General features: G+C 36.3%; 1 protein-coding gene across 2 annotated transcripts in view; it reads left to right on the top strand.

The window, feature by feature from the left end:
- MIER3 (MIER family member 3) overlaps positions 1–15590 on the top strand; it is a 34242-nt gene extending 18652 nt beyond the window's left edge. The window contains exons 8-13 of one of the 2 annotated variants that reach the window (XM_030321261.1): positions 685–836; positions 4379–4460; positions 5958–6049; positions 11132–11259; positions 11337–11479; positions 11585–15590. In XM_030321261.1, the coding sequence (XP_030177121.1) occupies positions 685–836; positions 4379–4460; positions 5958–6049; positions 11132–11259; positions 11337–11479; positions 11585–12042 (1055 nt within the window). In that variant the 3' untranslated portion in view covers positions 12043–15590. Of the gene's footprint in view, positions 1–684; positions 837–4378; positions 4461–5954; positions 6050–11131; positions 11260–11336; positions 11480–11584 lie in introns of both variants that reach the window. The other variant, XM_030321250.1, reaches the window with a different exon arrangement.
- The last annotated feature ends 1332 nt before the right edge of the window (positions 15591–16922 follow it).

Here is a 16922-nt window from a genome sequence, read left to right as displayed (position 1 = left end):
GTAGAAGCTTTAATTATGGTGGCAATGTGGACATTGATAGAATATATACCTTATTTGAGTGACATGTCACTCATTAGTATATCAGCCTCTTGAAGAGATTTTGGAAAGTTTACGTCTCTTACTGTTAATCATTCATTTTTGATTAATTTGCTTCCTCCTTTAAATAAAATTCACCTTTTGGGAGGAAATCAGTAAAGTAAAAACCTACCTTTCTTAGGTATTTCATTATTGGCAGATATTTTGGTTTTTATTGATCTTTGTTTGCTTGTTTTATTTCTTTACAGTTTTTAACCTGTATATAATCATCATAAAGACAGGGAGTTCAGTGAGGTTATTAAAGAATTTTCACAGGTTATTTTTACTCCCTCATTAGGGAGAGTATAAAACCTCTCCTCTGAGTTTTACATTAGATTTTACAGGGCATAGAAAGCCTTCTGATTGGATAGTAAATACAACCAGCGAGAAAGCTACTTGCTCTAGCCACTGGAACACTTGGCCCTTAATAAAGTTAAAAAAATTTTTTTTAAACCTTTACCAATGAAGGACTCACCTTGCCAGGCAATCAAATTGCTTGTGTCCTCAAATAGTCCCAGTGTGTAGCATATCAAAGAAGAGGAAGAACAGTTTGTATACATCTATGAGCATGTTCATTATTTAGTATGTTAATGGGATTTTCTTTATCAGTGTATGAAAATGAAGACCAGCTACTTTGGCGTCCTGGTGTGGTTTTGGAGAGCAAAGTTAAGGAGTACCTTGTTGAGACCTCATTAAGAACTGGAAATGAAAAAATAATGGATAGGATATCTGCAGGAACACACACAAGGGACAATGAACAGGTATTCTTCAAATTTTGTCGAAACAGCAGCTAACTAGTCTCTGCTTGATTTTCTTATATTCGATTAAAATATTTCTTACATGTGAACTGGATATCTCTTTTTCTGATAGATTTTAATTTTTTTTAAATGTATGTATGTATGTATTTATTTATTTATTTATTTTCCCCCCCAACGTTTATTTATTATTTTTTTGGGACAGAGAGAGACAGAGCATGAACAGGGGAGGGGCAGAGAGAGAGGGAGACACAGAATCGGAAACAGGCTCCAGGCTCTGAGCCATCAGCCCAGAGCCTGAGGTGGGGCTCGAACTCCCGGACCGCGAGATCGTGACCTGGCTGAAGTCGGACACTTAACCGACTGCGCCACCCAGGCGCCCCTGTTTTTATTTTTTTTTGAAGGAGAGAGAGACAGAGCATGAGTGGGGGAGGAGCAGAGAGAGAGGGAGACACAGAATCCGAAGCAGGCTCCAGGCTCTGAGCCATCAGCACAGAGCCCAATGCGGGGCTCGAACCCACAAACTGTGAGATCATGACCTGAGCCGAAGCCGGACGCTCAACTGACTGAGCCACCCAGGCGCCCCAATTTGTTTTTTTTTTTAATGTTTAGTTCTTGAGAGAGAGAGAGAAACAGAGCGTGAGTGGGGAAGGGGCAGGGAGAGAGAGGGAGACACAGAATGTGAAGCAGGCTTCAGGCTCTGAGCCGTCAGCAGAGCCCAGCACGGGGCTTGAACTCATGCATCATGAGATCATGACCTAGGCCGAAATTGGACGCTTAACCAACTGAGCCACCCAGGTGCCCCCTGATAGATTTTTGAAACTTGGAAAATACTGGCTTATAAAAAGTCCCAAGAGCTGGTAGTGATAACCATTCCATATTGTTTGATGTCTTCTGGTCTTTTCTTCTATGTATATGTGCACATCTTAATTTGAGTCACTTACTTTCCTTTGCCATTGAAAATTCTTTAGTATCTCATTCCTGATGATTTTATGTATTCCATCTGTAGCTATAATGTCACTTAATTTAAACATTCTCTATGCTTAGACTTGTAGGTTTTATAATAAAGATATTCTTTGGATTACTCTCGAACTTTATTCAGGAAATGTTTGAAAGTATTTTGTATTAAGGTTGTATAAATTTGCTTTAGGAGCATTTGTTAAGCACTGTGTACCTATAGATGCAGAATACTCCTGATTGTATGTGGGATGGGGCTGGGAGTAATACCTATTAGGGCTTTTTTTTTTTTTTTTGGATGCCCCTAGTTTTGCCCTCTGATACCATTTTGCCCCTCTTGTATACTCTTCACCCTGTATCTTTAGCCTAGGTGATCCTAACTGAAATGAATATCCAGTGATAGTTGGACTCAGCCTTGAATTCCCAAGTAACATAGAGAAGTTATAGAAACTGAATTTCAGAGTATCTTTCACCTGTCAAAAAGAAATCCCATTGGGTTTTTGTACTGATAATCCATGAAACTATAAATTAATTTTGCAAGAATTAGTGCCTTTAAAACATTAAACCTTCCAGTTCAAGAACATGGTCTGACTTTCCATTTATTTTACTTTTTTAATCACTCAAATGTTTTTGTTTGTTTGGGTATCACATCCATCTAATTAACTTAATTCTTCAATATTTGAAATACTTACGTGATTTTAATACTTTTGTAAATGGGATCTCTATTATAATGGTATGTTGTTAATATAGAGAAATACCAATTTTTAAAAATTTATTTTTTCTCAAGCTGTTGAAACTAATAATTTTTCAGTTGTTTTTATCAGGCTTTCTAGTCTTTAAGTAGCCATAACTCAGAGATGTTTGGTAGTGATAGTGATTTGAGGCCTGCTTTTGATGGAAAGTAATCATCTAAGGTTTTTACATTAGGAATAATACCAGTGTGGGGCACCTGGGTGGCTCAGTCAGTTAAGCGACCAACTTTGGCTCAGGTCATGATCTCATGGTTTGTGAGTTCAAGCCCTGTGTTGGGCTGTCTGCTGTCAGCACAGAGCCGGCTTTGGATCATCTGTCTGTCTCTCTCACTACCCTTTGCACCCACGCCTGCTCTCTGTCTCTCTCCTTCTCTCCCTGTCTCTCAAAAATAAATAAACATTAAAAAAAAAAGAAGAAGAATATTGGTGCTTGGTTTGATATAGGTTGTCTTTATTATAGTAAGGTAGTAACATTCTGCTTACACATATAATAGTTTTTGTCTTTGCGGCGCCTGGGTGGCTCAGTCAGTGATGCGTCTGACTTCGGCTCAGGTCATGATATCACAGTTCGTGAGTGAGTTCAGTCCCTGCGTCGCGCTCTGTGCTGACAGCTCAGAGCCTGGAGCCTGCTTTGTATTCTGTGTCTCTGTCTCTCTCTGCCCTTCCCCTGCTCACACTCTGTCTCTCTCTCTCTGTCTCAAAAATAAACATGAAGAAAAAAGTTTTTGTCTTTTTTTTCCATGTTTTTTTTTTATTTATTTTTTTAATTTTTTTAAATGTTTTTGTTTATTTTTGAGACAGAGAGAGCCAGAGCATGAGCAGGGGAGGGGCAGAGAGAGGGGGAGACACGGAATCTGAAGCAGGCTCCAGACTCTGATCTGTCAGCACAGAGCCTGACGCGAGGCTTAAACTCACAGACTGTGAGATCATGACCTGAGCTGAAATCGGACGCTTAACCGACTCAGCCAGCCAGACGCCCCTTTTCATGTTTATTTTTGAGAGAGAGAGAGAGAGAGACAGACAGAAACATACATAGTGTGAGCGGGGAAGGGGCAGAGAGAGGGAGACACAGAATCTGAAGCAGGCTCCAGGCTCCGAGCTGTCAGCACAGAGCCCGACACGGGGCTTGAACTCACAGACCATGAGATCAAGACCTGAGCTGAAGTTGGACGCTTAACCAACTGAGCCACCCAAGTGCCCCTGGCTTTTTTAAATTAGAAATGGATATTGATTTACCAGATGCTCTTTTAGCAGCTAGATTGGTTTTTTTTTTTTAAGGTTTTATTTATTTATTTTGAGAGCACGTGGGGGGAGGGGCAGACAGAGGGGAAGAATCTTAAACAGGATTAAAAAATGATACGTTTCATAGTAGACAATGAGACTGTTATAAACCCAAGTCACTAAAATACGCATCCTCTTCCAGGCTAGCTGCTGTTTCCTTATATTGACACTCTAAAAGGCAGGGAGTAGGTGATGTGAAGAACAAGACCATATTTATACTAATTTTTCCCAACTGGAAAAATCATCTAAAATAGGGAAATTTCCCCAGCTCAGATGGCCTGACAATAAAAAATAAAGTCAAGAGTGATACCAGTGGGTGACTTCTGAGGGGTAGAGTGAAAATGAACAAACTTCTGAGATACTTGAGTCTATCATCAGGATAGGTATGTAGACTAAATGTTTGGACAAACATACCCTCAAATGTCTTACATATTTAGAGAGCATTTCAGACAGTATTTGTCAGGACTGTTACTGGTCCTGGTTGTTTGTCTGTTTTAATGCTATTAAGTATGAATTTCTGATAATTTTTATTGAATAGTTTTTTTCTTTCTCTTGTAGGCATTATATGAACTTCTCAAGTGTAACCATAATATAAAGGAAGCAATTGAAAGGTACTGCTGCAATGGAAAGGCATCTCAAGGTAAGCAAAGCTTGGGATCAAGAGAGGGAAATGACAGGGGATCCTCATTTGGGGAGTAGAATAAGCAAAGTATTATAAAGGATGGAGCAGTCCTGTAACAGTTTTGTAAGATCGGTGTTCATCTTCATAGCGAATAATTGTTTCCTTTTCTTGCCCTCTATTTTTAGACGTACCAGAGATTTTTCAAATACACATTAGTTACCCCCCTGTCACCTCCACTTCCTTGAAGAAATAGTTACAGAACAAAGCAGACCCCAGAGATGACAATATATCCAAAGTAATTAAAAAGAATGATTTTTATGATTTCACTGAACAAAAAGTTGTTTTTTTAAACCAAACAGGAAATGGAAAGGAGATTAAAGATAAAAAACATGTATAAAATATTCCATTGAATTTATTACAAGAAGGGTGTTTTTAGTAATCATGTAATAAAATTTTTACAGCGCTTAGGTTTTGCTTTGTGTGTGTCAAGGAAAATGGTTAACTTTAATTTCAGTAGTTTTGTTATTATATAAGTGAATTGCATGCACCATGGCTTTCATTAAGTAAGTAGGTAAAGAAATAATACTCTAATATTATATAAATGGCTTGGCAAAAATAGAAAAGCTGAAAAGAGTATGTTTAAACTTGTAGGTTGAGACAGTCTTTTGGAATGTTTCCTTATAAAAGTTGTTTTTTTAAAAAACTTATTTTAAGCTCTCCTAATGTTGAGAACTAAATACTGGGTTTTTTTCTTGAGTTCAAACTATGTTTTATCTTTATGGTGGACTATTCTTCATGGGGATGTAGTCTCCCATGTCTTTGAGGAAAAAACTCCCAAGTCTTTTCTGCCCCAAATAGATTTGAGTTTATTGTTAGTGTCTTCTGGGAAGTTGAATGGGATTTAGTGTTTTGAGAACATGGGCTGTTTCTTATTCCTGTTAGATTTCCAGAGTGTAGCACTCTGCAAAAAGACTTTAAATAAATGTATATTGATTACTCATGGTCTCTACTTAAAGCACTATGGTTTTGTTATAATAGCAAAATAAGGAACTTTTTTTCCCATAAAGGAAATAACCTTTTTTTCTAATAAAAAAAAATACATGCTTATCGTTTAAAAAAAATTAGAAAAACAATGAGCATAAGTTAAAAAAATTACATCCTTATCCTTTCATGCAGAGAAAAAAAATCTAGTTTTTATATTTTGGTATTGTAGATTTTTAAGTAATATTTATAATGTGTATACTTTAGGTAATCCTAACTGAAATCATTGGATTACAGAACTGTGTGTGTGTGTGTGTGTGTGAGAGCGAGCGAGAGAGAGAGAGAGAGAGAGAGAGGGAGAGGGAGGGAGGGAGGGAGGGAGGGAGGGAGGTACAGGGAGAGGGAGAGGGAAGGAGTTAGTTAATGGCCTTTTATAGGGGGAAACATACTGAAAGTAAACTAGCAATTCGCATAAAAGATGTGAGGTCAATCAATACATCTTTTTTTTTTTTTTTTTTAACATTTCTTTAGAAGGAATGACTGCATGGACAGAAGAAGAATGCCGGAGCTTTGAACATGCACTCATGCTTTTTGGAAAAGATTTTCATCTTATACAGAAGAATAAGGTAAATTAGGCAGATTAGTACAGATTGCTTAGTAATTACAATGAATATGAACAAATAAGTTTTAAGTCACTTAGGACAAAAGAAAGGAAGAACTTGTTAATGCTTTCCTGACATTAACATTTCTCATATTACTCTAAACACGACTGGGATTTGCCAACACCTACTCCTGGAAATGCTGATAGTGTACTCACCTATCTTTTGACACATATAGTTGTCATATTCATAGAATATGGATTCACTTGGGATGCCTGGGTGGCTCATTCCCGTTAAGTGTGTGCCTTTGGCTCAGGTCATGATCTCGTGATTCATGAGTTTGAGCCCTGCGTCGGACTCTGTGCTGACAGCTCAGAGCCTGGAGCCTGCTTCAAATTCTGTGTCTCCCTCTCTCTGCCCCTCCCCCGCTTGCACTCTGTCTCTCTCTCTCTCTCTCTCTCTCTCTCTCTCAAAAATAAACATTAAAACAGAAAAGAAAATGGATTTACTATATTTTCCAGGTAGTCTTAGTCTTTTACCATTTTCCTTGACTTTGATTTCTTTCTAAGCTATTCAGAGGTTTGTGGCCTCAGAAATGTTTCCCTTTAGTGGCCAGAACTGCAGTTGCTGAAAGAAGAAACATTGGTTATAAAAGCAACTATAAATGTTACCACAGCATGAAATGCTGGTGAGGTTGTGGAGCAACAGGAATTCTCATTCATTGCTGATGAGAGTGTAAAATAGTATGGCCACCTTAAAAAGACAGTTGACAGTTTCTTGAAAGACAGTTTGGTGTTTTTTTACAAAGCTAACCATACTCTTCCCATATGATCCGGCAATTGTACTCAGTGGTCTTTACCTGAAGGAGTTGAAAACTTAAGTCCACACAGAAACCTCCACACAAATATTAATAGCAGCTTTAGTCATAATTGCCAGAACTTGGACATAATTAAGATGTCCTTTGAATAGATGAATTAACACACTTTGAGAGGAAGATGGATAAATACACTGACAGATCCATTCCATGGAATATTATTCAGTGCTGAAAAAGAATGAGCTATCAAACCACAAAGACATGGGGGGACCTTTAAACGTGTATTGCTAAGGCAAAGAAACCAATCTGGAAAGACTATATACTGTATGATCTCAATTATATGACATTCTGGAAAAGGTAAAACTATGGGGGCAATAAATAGATTAGTGGTTTCAAAATTTTTCGTGGAGGGAGGGATGAATAGGTGCAGTACAGAGGATTTTTAAGGCAGTGAAATTATTTTGTATCATGTTATACTCGATAGATGTATGTCATTATATATTTTTCAATACCTATGTAATAAGTAATGACTGAGTGAACCCTAATGTAAATGATTTTGGGTAATAAACCCGTGCTGGTATAGATTCATTGATTGTATCAAGTGCCACTGAGGTGGGGAATTGATAGTGAAGGGAATTATGCATGTTTGGGAGCAGGAGATACATGTGGGAACTTGGACTTTCTGCTCAAATCAGCTGTGAACTGAAAACTGCTCTAAAAAATAAAGTACTTTTAAAAAAGTGTATGTGTGTGTGTATATTCTAGTAGTTTGTAATAATTTTCATTAAAGTATGCTTTGTTTATTATTATCTCTCTTTATCCTAAAGGAACATAAGATTCTGAAGTGTTTAGATGGGTAGGTCAATATTTTCTGCCTTTTTCATTAATAGACTTTGTTTTTTCGGGCATTTTGGTTTACAGAAAAATTGATCAGAAAGTACACAGGGTTCCCGTGTATCCCCTTACCCCCACATACACAGCTTCCATTATTATTAATATCTTACATTAGTGTGATATATGTTATAATTAATGAATGAATATTTATATATTATTAACTGAAGTCCATGGTTTACATTTGGGTTCACTTTTTGCGTTGTATGGGTTCTGACAAATGTGTAATGACATGTACCATTACATGTATAATGATATCCACCATTATAGCGTCATACAGCATAGTTTCCCAGCCCTAAAAATCCATGTAGTCTAACCTCTTCCACCCTATTCTTTCCCTCCCTGCAGCCCTACTCCTAACACCTGGCTTTTTACTGTCTGTATACTTTTGCCATTTCAGATGTCATATGGTCGGAATCATATAGTATGTAGCCTTTTCGGATTGGCTTCTTTGACATAGTAATAACGCATTTAAGGGTTTCTCTATTTTTTTTCATGGCTTGAAAGTGCATTTCTTTTTATCACATTTCTTTCTATCCCATTGTATGGATATACCATCTTATCCATTCACCTATTGGAGCACATCTTGGTTGCATCCAAGTTTTGATAGTTATAAGCTGCTATAAACATCTGGTTGAAGGTTTTTGACTTCTTTGGCTAAATGCCAGTGAGTGGGATTGTATGGTAAGAGTATGTTTGGTTTTGTAGAAAACCTTCCAAATGTCTGCTAAATTGGCTTTACCATTTTGTATTCCCACCAGCAATGAGAGTTCCTGTTGCTCCACATCCTTGCCAGCATTTGTTGATGTCAATGTTTTAGATTTTGGGTGTTGTAATAGGTGTGTAATGTATCTTGTTTTCTGCATTTTTCTGATGACATATGATGTGGAGCATCTTTTCATTTGCTTATTTGCCATCTCTATTTCTTTTTTGTAAGGAGGTGTCTTCTGTTAAGGTGTTTAGTCTTTTTTTTTTTTTTTTAGCCTATTTTTTAACTGGTTTGTTGTCTTATCATTGAGTTGTAAGTGATCTTTACATAATTCCAATAACAGTCCTTTATCACATAGGTGTTTTACATATATTTTCTCCCAGTCTTTGTCTGTCTTTTCATTCTCTTTTGCAAAGTAGAAGTGTTTAATTTTAATGAACTTCAACCTAACAAATTTTCTTTTATAGATCATGCTGTTAGTATTACATCTTAAAAGTCATGTCATCCCCAAAGTCATCTAGATATTCTCCTATGTTATGTTCTAGGAGCTTTATAGTTGTGCACATTACACATTTACATCTGTATTCCATTTTTAGTTAATTAGTGTGAAAGTTTTTAAGAACTGTGTCTTTTCTTCCTTTCTTCCTTGTTTTTTTATTTGTTTTTACATGTGGCTATTCAGTTGTTCTAGTACCATTTGTTTAGAAGATGACTTCATTGCGTTGCCTTTACTCTTTGTTAAGGATTAGTTGACTGCATTTGTGTGTCTTTTTCTGGGCTCTCTATTCTGTTGCATTAATGTGGGTATCTGTTTTTTCACTAGTATCACACTGTCTTGACTCCTGTAGCTTTATAGTAAGCTTGAAGTTGGGTACTATCAGTCCTCCAGCTTTGTTTTCTTTCAGTATTCTGTTGGTTATTCTGTTTTTGTTTTGTATTGTTTTGCCCTTCCCATATAAACTTTAGAATTAGTTTGTCAGTATTTACCAAATAACTTGCTGGGACTTTGATTAGAATTGCACTGCATCTATAGGTTAAGTTGGGAAGAGCTGACATCTTAACAGTAATGAGTCTTCTTATCCATGAATGTGGGATATCACTCCATTTATTTATATCTCTCATTTCTTTAATCATATTATAATGTTCCTTACATAGGTCTTGCATGTATTTTGTTAGATTTATACCTAAATATTTCATTTTGGGTGTGCTAATGTAAATGTTGTGTTTTTAAATTTCAAATATCATTTGTTCATTGCTGGTATATAGGCAAGCAATTGACTTTTGTGTGTTAACTGTGTATGCTACAATCTTGCTATAATCGTTTATTAGTTCCATGAGTTTTTTGTGGATTCTTTGGATTTTTCTTTGTATGGTCATGTCATCTGTAAACAGAGACAGTTTTATTTCTTCTCAATGTGTATACCTTTTATTTTTCTTATTGCTTTTGCTAGATATTCCAGTATGATGTTGAATTGTTTAATGCCTTTTTGTATGTATGAAAATCTTATGTTTTCTCAAAGATGAGATGAAGTATTTAGTGAATAGATAAAACTTTTTTAAAGAAGGCTGGGTTGTTGAAGTCAAAATAAAACATAAGTTTTACAGTGACTTAGGAAATTTATTCGTTTATTCCATAAATAATGAAGTTCTACAATTTACTGGACGTTGTTTTAAGCACTAGGAATACATCAGTGAATAAGACAGGAAAGTTTTCTGTTCCCAAGAAGCCTATGTTCACCACAAAGACTTCTAGTTAATGATGTTTATTGAAATGTACACTTTATTTCTTGGCTTAGAAAGCTTGTTCCCTGGAAACCAATTTGACAATAAACTTCATATATTGAAAAAAAAAAGAAAGAAAGAAAGCTTGTTCCTTATGTTATGCACTTATGTCATGATCAGTAATCAGGATAGAGATGCTAAAAGTTCCTCATAGGATACTGATTAAGCAGTGGAGAAAGTATTTATTAGAGAAGGACACAGAATTTTGTCTGCATGTTTGAACTCATACCTTTAGCTGCATATAGTTTGAACAGCCCTAGTCTGGATGTGGAGACACGTTGGTGAGGCTCAAATTTTATTGTTTTTGTTGTTGTTGTTACCCAACTCCTGTAGCTGTGAACCAAACCCACGTTGAAGGAAAACACCCTGCCTTTAGCTAGAAAATCATCTTAAATTGCAGATGCAGTAGAGTGCTGATCCCTTTTCTAAGAGTTTTTAGTCTCTTTTGCATTATGGAACCCTTTGAAAATCTGATGAAGCTGCAGCCCTTTACCCCAGAAAAGTGTACCTACATATAGTTTTCGGATTTAATAGATGCCCATTAATCCCATTCATGGACCCCTCAGGGTTAAGGACTCCTGCTGCAGTCAGAATCACAATGAGTGTTCAGTGAGGAAAAAAGTAAAGGTTGCCAGTGTTTTAGGATTTTCAGCATCATTTCTGGGTACACATTTATTTTATAAACTAATACATTCTGATTGAAATAACAAACCTTGGCCTTTTGAAGGTATCCTTATTATTAAATAGTATAAATATAAAGCCTTTTTTTTTCTAATAAAATGTTCAGAATTTCATAATTCGGGAGATAGAAAATAAGACCCATGGATTAAAGCTATAGTTGTATTAAAAAAATTACTAAAAAATGGATTGGGTTTGTTGGTTTCTACTGAAAAATTCAACTTTCTTTTGTTAGGTGAGAACTAGAACAGTTGCTGAATGTGTAGCATTCTACTATATGTGGAAGAAATCTGAACGTTATGATTACTTTGCTCAACAGACAAGATTTGGAAAGAAACGATATAACCATCACCCTGGAGTTACGTAAGTACCGTGGGCTTTAGAGACTTTTGTTTTAACTCTGATATGCAGTCATGAAATTATTGGGGTATGTTTTTCAGGGACTATATGGATCGTTTGGTAGATGAAACAGAAGCTCTGGGAGGGACAGTAAATTCTTCAGCCTTAACTTCTAATCGACCTGAGCCTCTTCCTGATCAACAGCTGAACATTCTCAACTCTTTCACTGCCAGTGACTTGACAGGTAAAATGAACATCTTTTTGTGTTCTTCAGCTTAGGGCAAAATTGTGTCTTCTTTGTTTCATGACACAGGACAACTTACTTAAACCATTTTCCATTTCTTTTTAGCTTTGACCAACAGTGTAGCAACTGTCTGCAACCCCACGGATGTTAATTGTTTGGATGATAGCTTTCCTCCATTGGGCAACACACCCCGTGGACAAGTAAATCATGTGCCTGTCGTAACGGAAGAGTTACTCACCTTGCCTAGCAACGGGGAAAGTGATTGTTTTAATTTATTTGAGACTGGATTTTATCACTCGGAGCTAAACCCCATGAACATGTGCAGTGAAGAGTCAGAAAGACCAGCAAAGAGATTGAAAATGGGCATTGCTGTTCCTGAATCCTTTATGAATGAGGTTTCTGTAAATAATTTGGGTGTGGACTTTGAAAATCACACACATCACATCACCAGTGCCAAAATGGCCGTCTCTGTGGCTGACTTTGGCAGTCTGTCTGCCAGTGAGACCAATGGCTTCATCAGTGCCCATGCTCTACATCAGCATGCCGCCCTTCACTCTGAGTGACACGAGTGAGGAGCCCAGAAACAGTGGGTGTGCAGAACCAGTAAACTTGAGGAAAGGATCAGGTTTGCTTAGTCTTTCACTGGAAGTTTGAACCTTTTTCACTATGACATCAGTGATGTCAGTATGTATAGAACTATATCTTGATTTATCAAGAGTATTTTCATTTTTCAATCCATAAATGTGGAAATGAACTATGATCAGCAGAGTTGGGAACTAAGATTGAACTCTGTGGTGCAGCTTTAAGCTCTGCTTATCTCTTCCTCATCCCCCAGTACCTCTTCTCCACTCCCTTTTTTTCTATTCTTTTCTGTTCCCCACTGCCCTCACTCCCGATTTTAAAACCTGTAGACAGAGGCCACCGGCTCAAAACCAGCACAGATGTTCTGAACTGAATGGAGTGGCTTCTTTTCGTGTAAATTCCTTTTGCCGTAATGGATGCAGTGGAATAACAATGTTTACAGGTACCGATCCCAATCCCTGCTCAATGTAGCATTTTTTGGTTTTATTTTCTTAATTAAATAAAAGCAGGGGTAGGTTTCTTTAAACTGCACAAACATGCAAGGATTTTTTTAAAATGGAAACTTCTCTCATGTTATTCAACTAGAGCACTTCAGTTTACAAAACAGCAAGTCCATCTTTATGGAAGCCAGCACGAGGAACTGCGTGCAAATTATGAAGACACTTGCTTGGATCCTGTTTCAAAATTCTAGACCAGGGCTACCTTACACAGAATCTGTCATTTTACTGTGGGAAGAGTTCTGTGTACCTTCATTGATTGGCTAAAAATTTGGCTTTTGAAGATGTGGTATTTAGATGGGGTTTTGTCCACCATTGTCAAGATTATAATTCTAAAAATCATACTGGTATTGATAATTTAGTTTATCCTGAGGCAACTGACTTGCAGGACACAGTCTACAGAGCCTAGGATGTTGCCACTCAATGGTTTACATTTGGGACACTTCTTATGTTGTTTGTAGCACTGCAGTTCAAAGTGTTCATATTTTGGAGGGACTTCTAGATTTTACACTTAATGCAGTAGAACCTTGAAGTATATTTAAACTTTTTTTGTTTAGCTTGAACAGTTGGCAAGAAAAATGTGAGTTTCTGTCTATTGACATAGAATGGTACTTTACCACTTTAAGTTTTAAAAAGTGATAGACGTTCAGATGCATCTCACACTCAGTTTTATTTCTATTCCAGACATTGTGAATGAGAAGCCATTGTCATAAACTTTGGCCATTTTTGCTCTATAGATATGCATCTTTAAGTTAAAAGGTGAATTCACATGATACACAATACAGTATTAGGATGTAATAAGCTTTGCTTTTATAGTTCAGTTACAATGGAATTTTGCTTTTTTTTTTTTTTTTTTGCACCATCTTAGTTGAAATTTTCAATTTCTGCTAGTTGTCGTGCTTTGCAAAAAACTTAAATGTTTGGCTGCATTGCTGATATTTGTAAGAATAAGTTGCTTCAAGGTTGTGCTGTTGAGTAGATAGGTTGTAGTGACCTTAGTAGTGATGGAAAGGGAGGGTATTTATTATACAAACTGTGAACTGCAATGACATCCTTAGTTTTGGATGATGTGTATTCTTATTTTTGTTTGCAGCATTTTAATGAAGATTGCTTTGAAGTGTTTACGCAGTAGCATATTTACTATAAAATTTAGTTTAGCGCAGTGGACAAAAGTAGTTAAATTAATAACTTAAAATCAGTCTCTAATTTATACATCTAAAGTCTAGCATTCCTGTATGCACACAGTAAATAATGGGTAGCCTGGGCTCTATGTTGCTTTCAGATATTTTTATCCAAGTTATCAGCTTCTTATTGCTGTGGTGTTGTGCTAAACTTTGAACCTTATTTCTTTTGTTAAAAATCAGTATACCTTTTATAATTTAGTAAGATACTGGCCATAATCTTCCATTGTTATAACTTTAATTTTCACTCTGGGTTTACAGTGGCTGGTTTGTATAAAATAATTTACACAAAGATGACTGAATGCTAATACCAGTTGCACTTAAATGAACATGCCCATTCTCAGTAGCTGATGCAGTAACATAGTCAGTTTATCTATGCATTGCTGGGATCTTGATATAAGATGGAAACAGTGTTTCTTATCTAAAGTTTTGATTATCAGCAAGTTGAATGGACACTTTAGTTATTTAAATAAAGATTTTTGACCAAAATCCAGAAAATGATATGAGAGAAAAATAAATTCCAGCTAGTTTAATAGATTTTTAAATGTCAATCTGATTTTAGCCTCTTAGAGAGTGCTAACTAGCTGGTAACGTTTACTTTTAATTCCTTGTTAAAATGAGGCAATAATTTGCAAGATTTTTGTATATATATGTAAATTCTTCATATCTTTTTAGATCTAATTCAATATTTTCTGACTGCTTCCGCCATGTATAATACCATTTTTGTGCATGCTTGATGTGACATTCATAAATTGTACCACTATGACTTTATCCATGTAAAATAGCTATTTATTGAATTTTCTTTTAAAAGCTGGATTTACTGGGTTTTGTTTCCTCCAGTTAAGCATCTTAACAGAGAATTTGTTGCTGTTTATTAGAAGAATTGCGTTTGAGAGCATGAAAATAACTAATTTGCAATTTTATGAAGAAACAATAATGCCTTTATTATGAAGTGTGAAGCACAATTCTTATAACAAACTGTGATAAATTCTTTTGTTTTCTTTTGCCGCATTATTTTCTTATGAACAAACCAAAAATCCATGGTGAGCAGTTGCATTGTTGGCTGATGTATCTTTTATGTACAGGGAATTTGAAGAGGACAACGGATCCATTTAGGAGTGTAACTGGTGCTGTGATTATAGCAATACTTTTGTTAGTCGTACGTCATCTTTTCCATGCTAGCATTTTAAATGTTTAGTTTTCCTCTTGTCACGGTCAACTGCTGAATTTACTTGAAGGATGTAGAATACTGTTTAAACAATACTAAAGTGTGTACAATTAGGTCAAAGAATTGTGCAATTGTTTCCTTTTTAATTTTTAAAATTGAGGGTCATAAATATTTGAGAACGTCAGATTTAATAGAGCATAGTGATACTATTTAATTTAACCAAAGTCTCTAGTGAATATTTCAACTTTGAATGTAAACTAATGAATAAACCTGACCACCAAGGAGATTGTTTGCCCAGAGTTTCAAAGCACATTGTCTACAAATGGAAATTGAAATAATTTATAAAAATATTGACATTACTATGTTTTTTAAAAAGTTCTTAATTTTTTCACTAAAAGGAGGAAACTATTAGTTTTATTGTTAAATATGGTAGATATTAAAATTCCTCTTAGATGACCAGTGATTCCAATTGTCCCAGTTTGAAATAAGTATCCTGTGAGTATGAGATTAATTAGTGACAATCACAACAAGTTTTAGTATCAGATGTTCAAGAGGAAGTTGCTATTGTTGCATTGATTTTAATATTTGTACATAAACACTGATTTTTTTGAGCATTATTTTGTATTTGTTGTACTTTAATACCTGGTGTACAGTTCCAGAAATAAACATCTGGAAATCTTTTTTTTTTCTTGGTTCGTGTGAGTATTTGCCACAATTAGATTTTTGTTTAATGAATCATAAGCTATAACTCATGGGACATGGGTAGATATTTAACCACTGTTCGGTTGGTTTTTGAGGCAGTAAATAAGATATTTGATAGTGACAAATGGCAGATAAAATACTTTTTCTTTAAATCCTCTATAACAAATTTCCATATGGAATAAAACAGCCATCCCAAAATGAGGCTAGCTTATACTTTCAATGTAATTCAGGAAATATTTGTTGAATGTCTGTTTTGTTTCAAACACTGTTCTAGGTAAGTATGTCTTTTAGGAAGACGTGATGTCTATTAATTGTGTTGTTATTTGACAATGTATTTATGGTAAACTAGTCTTTCTTATCCTAGTATACATAGTTTAGTAGCCTCATAGAAATATCTTTTCAAAACCTTCATCTTTCAAGCTGAAGATCTCTTAGTCTAATTTCACAAATTTGTTCGCATATTTCATTTCCTCTGAGCAGAGCTTTATCTAGTGTTTTTTTTTTTTTGAGAGAGAGAGAGAGAGAGAAGGGGGTGTTGGGAAGGGGAGGGCAGGGAGAGAGGGAGGGAGAGAGAACCCCAAGCAGGCTCCGCACTGCCAGTGGGGAACCTGATGTGGGGCTTGATCCCACAAACTGCAAGGTCATGACCTGAGCTGACATCAAGAATCAGATGTTCAACTGACTGAGCCACCCAGGCGCCCCTAGTCCATTCTTAATATGCAGTGATCAGATAGCACATAGGGTCCAGATTTTGTACAAGGACACAAAGAGGATAAAATGAAAGCAAACGCTCTTGACTCCTCTTCTTTGGTTACTTTTCTAAAATCACATTCCTTCTTGCACAGACGCCACAGAGCATAAATGTTCAGGGGTCTGTGGTGGACACAACACAGTAGTGCCTTCAGGTGGGGACAAGTACAGATGTTTTCAATCCAGCCAAGCATGTGGCCAAGTACCATGTGAGAGCTACAAAGTACTTAAGGCTTTTAGGGGAGAGAGGAGAGCCTTGTGGGAGCAGAATAATCTCTCCTGACTTGTAGACTTTATCTTTCTTGGCCATAATTTTCATCAATGATAGGCTTTGAGCCTGCAGCTTCTCTGACTTCTCAAAGGCCTCAGGGTATCTGTAAGTTACCTATTTCATTATGTACACTTTGAATTTATTTTTAAATTTTTTATGTTTATTTCTGAGACAGAGACAGAGCATGAGTGGGGGAGGGGCAGAGAGAGAGGGAGACACAGAATCTGAAGCAGGCTCCAGGCTCTGAGCTGTCAGCACAGAGCCCGACGTAGGATTCGAACTCACAAACCAT

Source organism: Lynx canadensis, chromosome A1, assembly GCF_007474595.2.
Source record: "Lynx canadensis isolate LIC74 chromosome A1, mLynCan4.pri.v2, whole genome shotgun sequence".
NCBI classification, from domain to species: domain Eukaryota; kingdom Metazoa; phylum Chordata; class Mammalia; order Carnivora; family Felidae; genus Lynx; species Lynx canadensis.
This window is presented reverse-complemented; position numbering and strand designations above follow the sequence as displayed.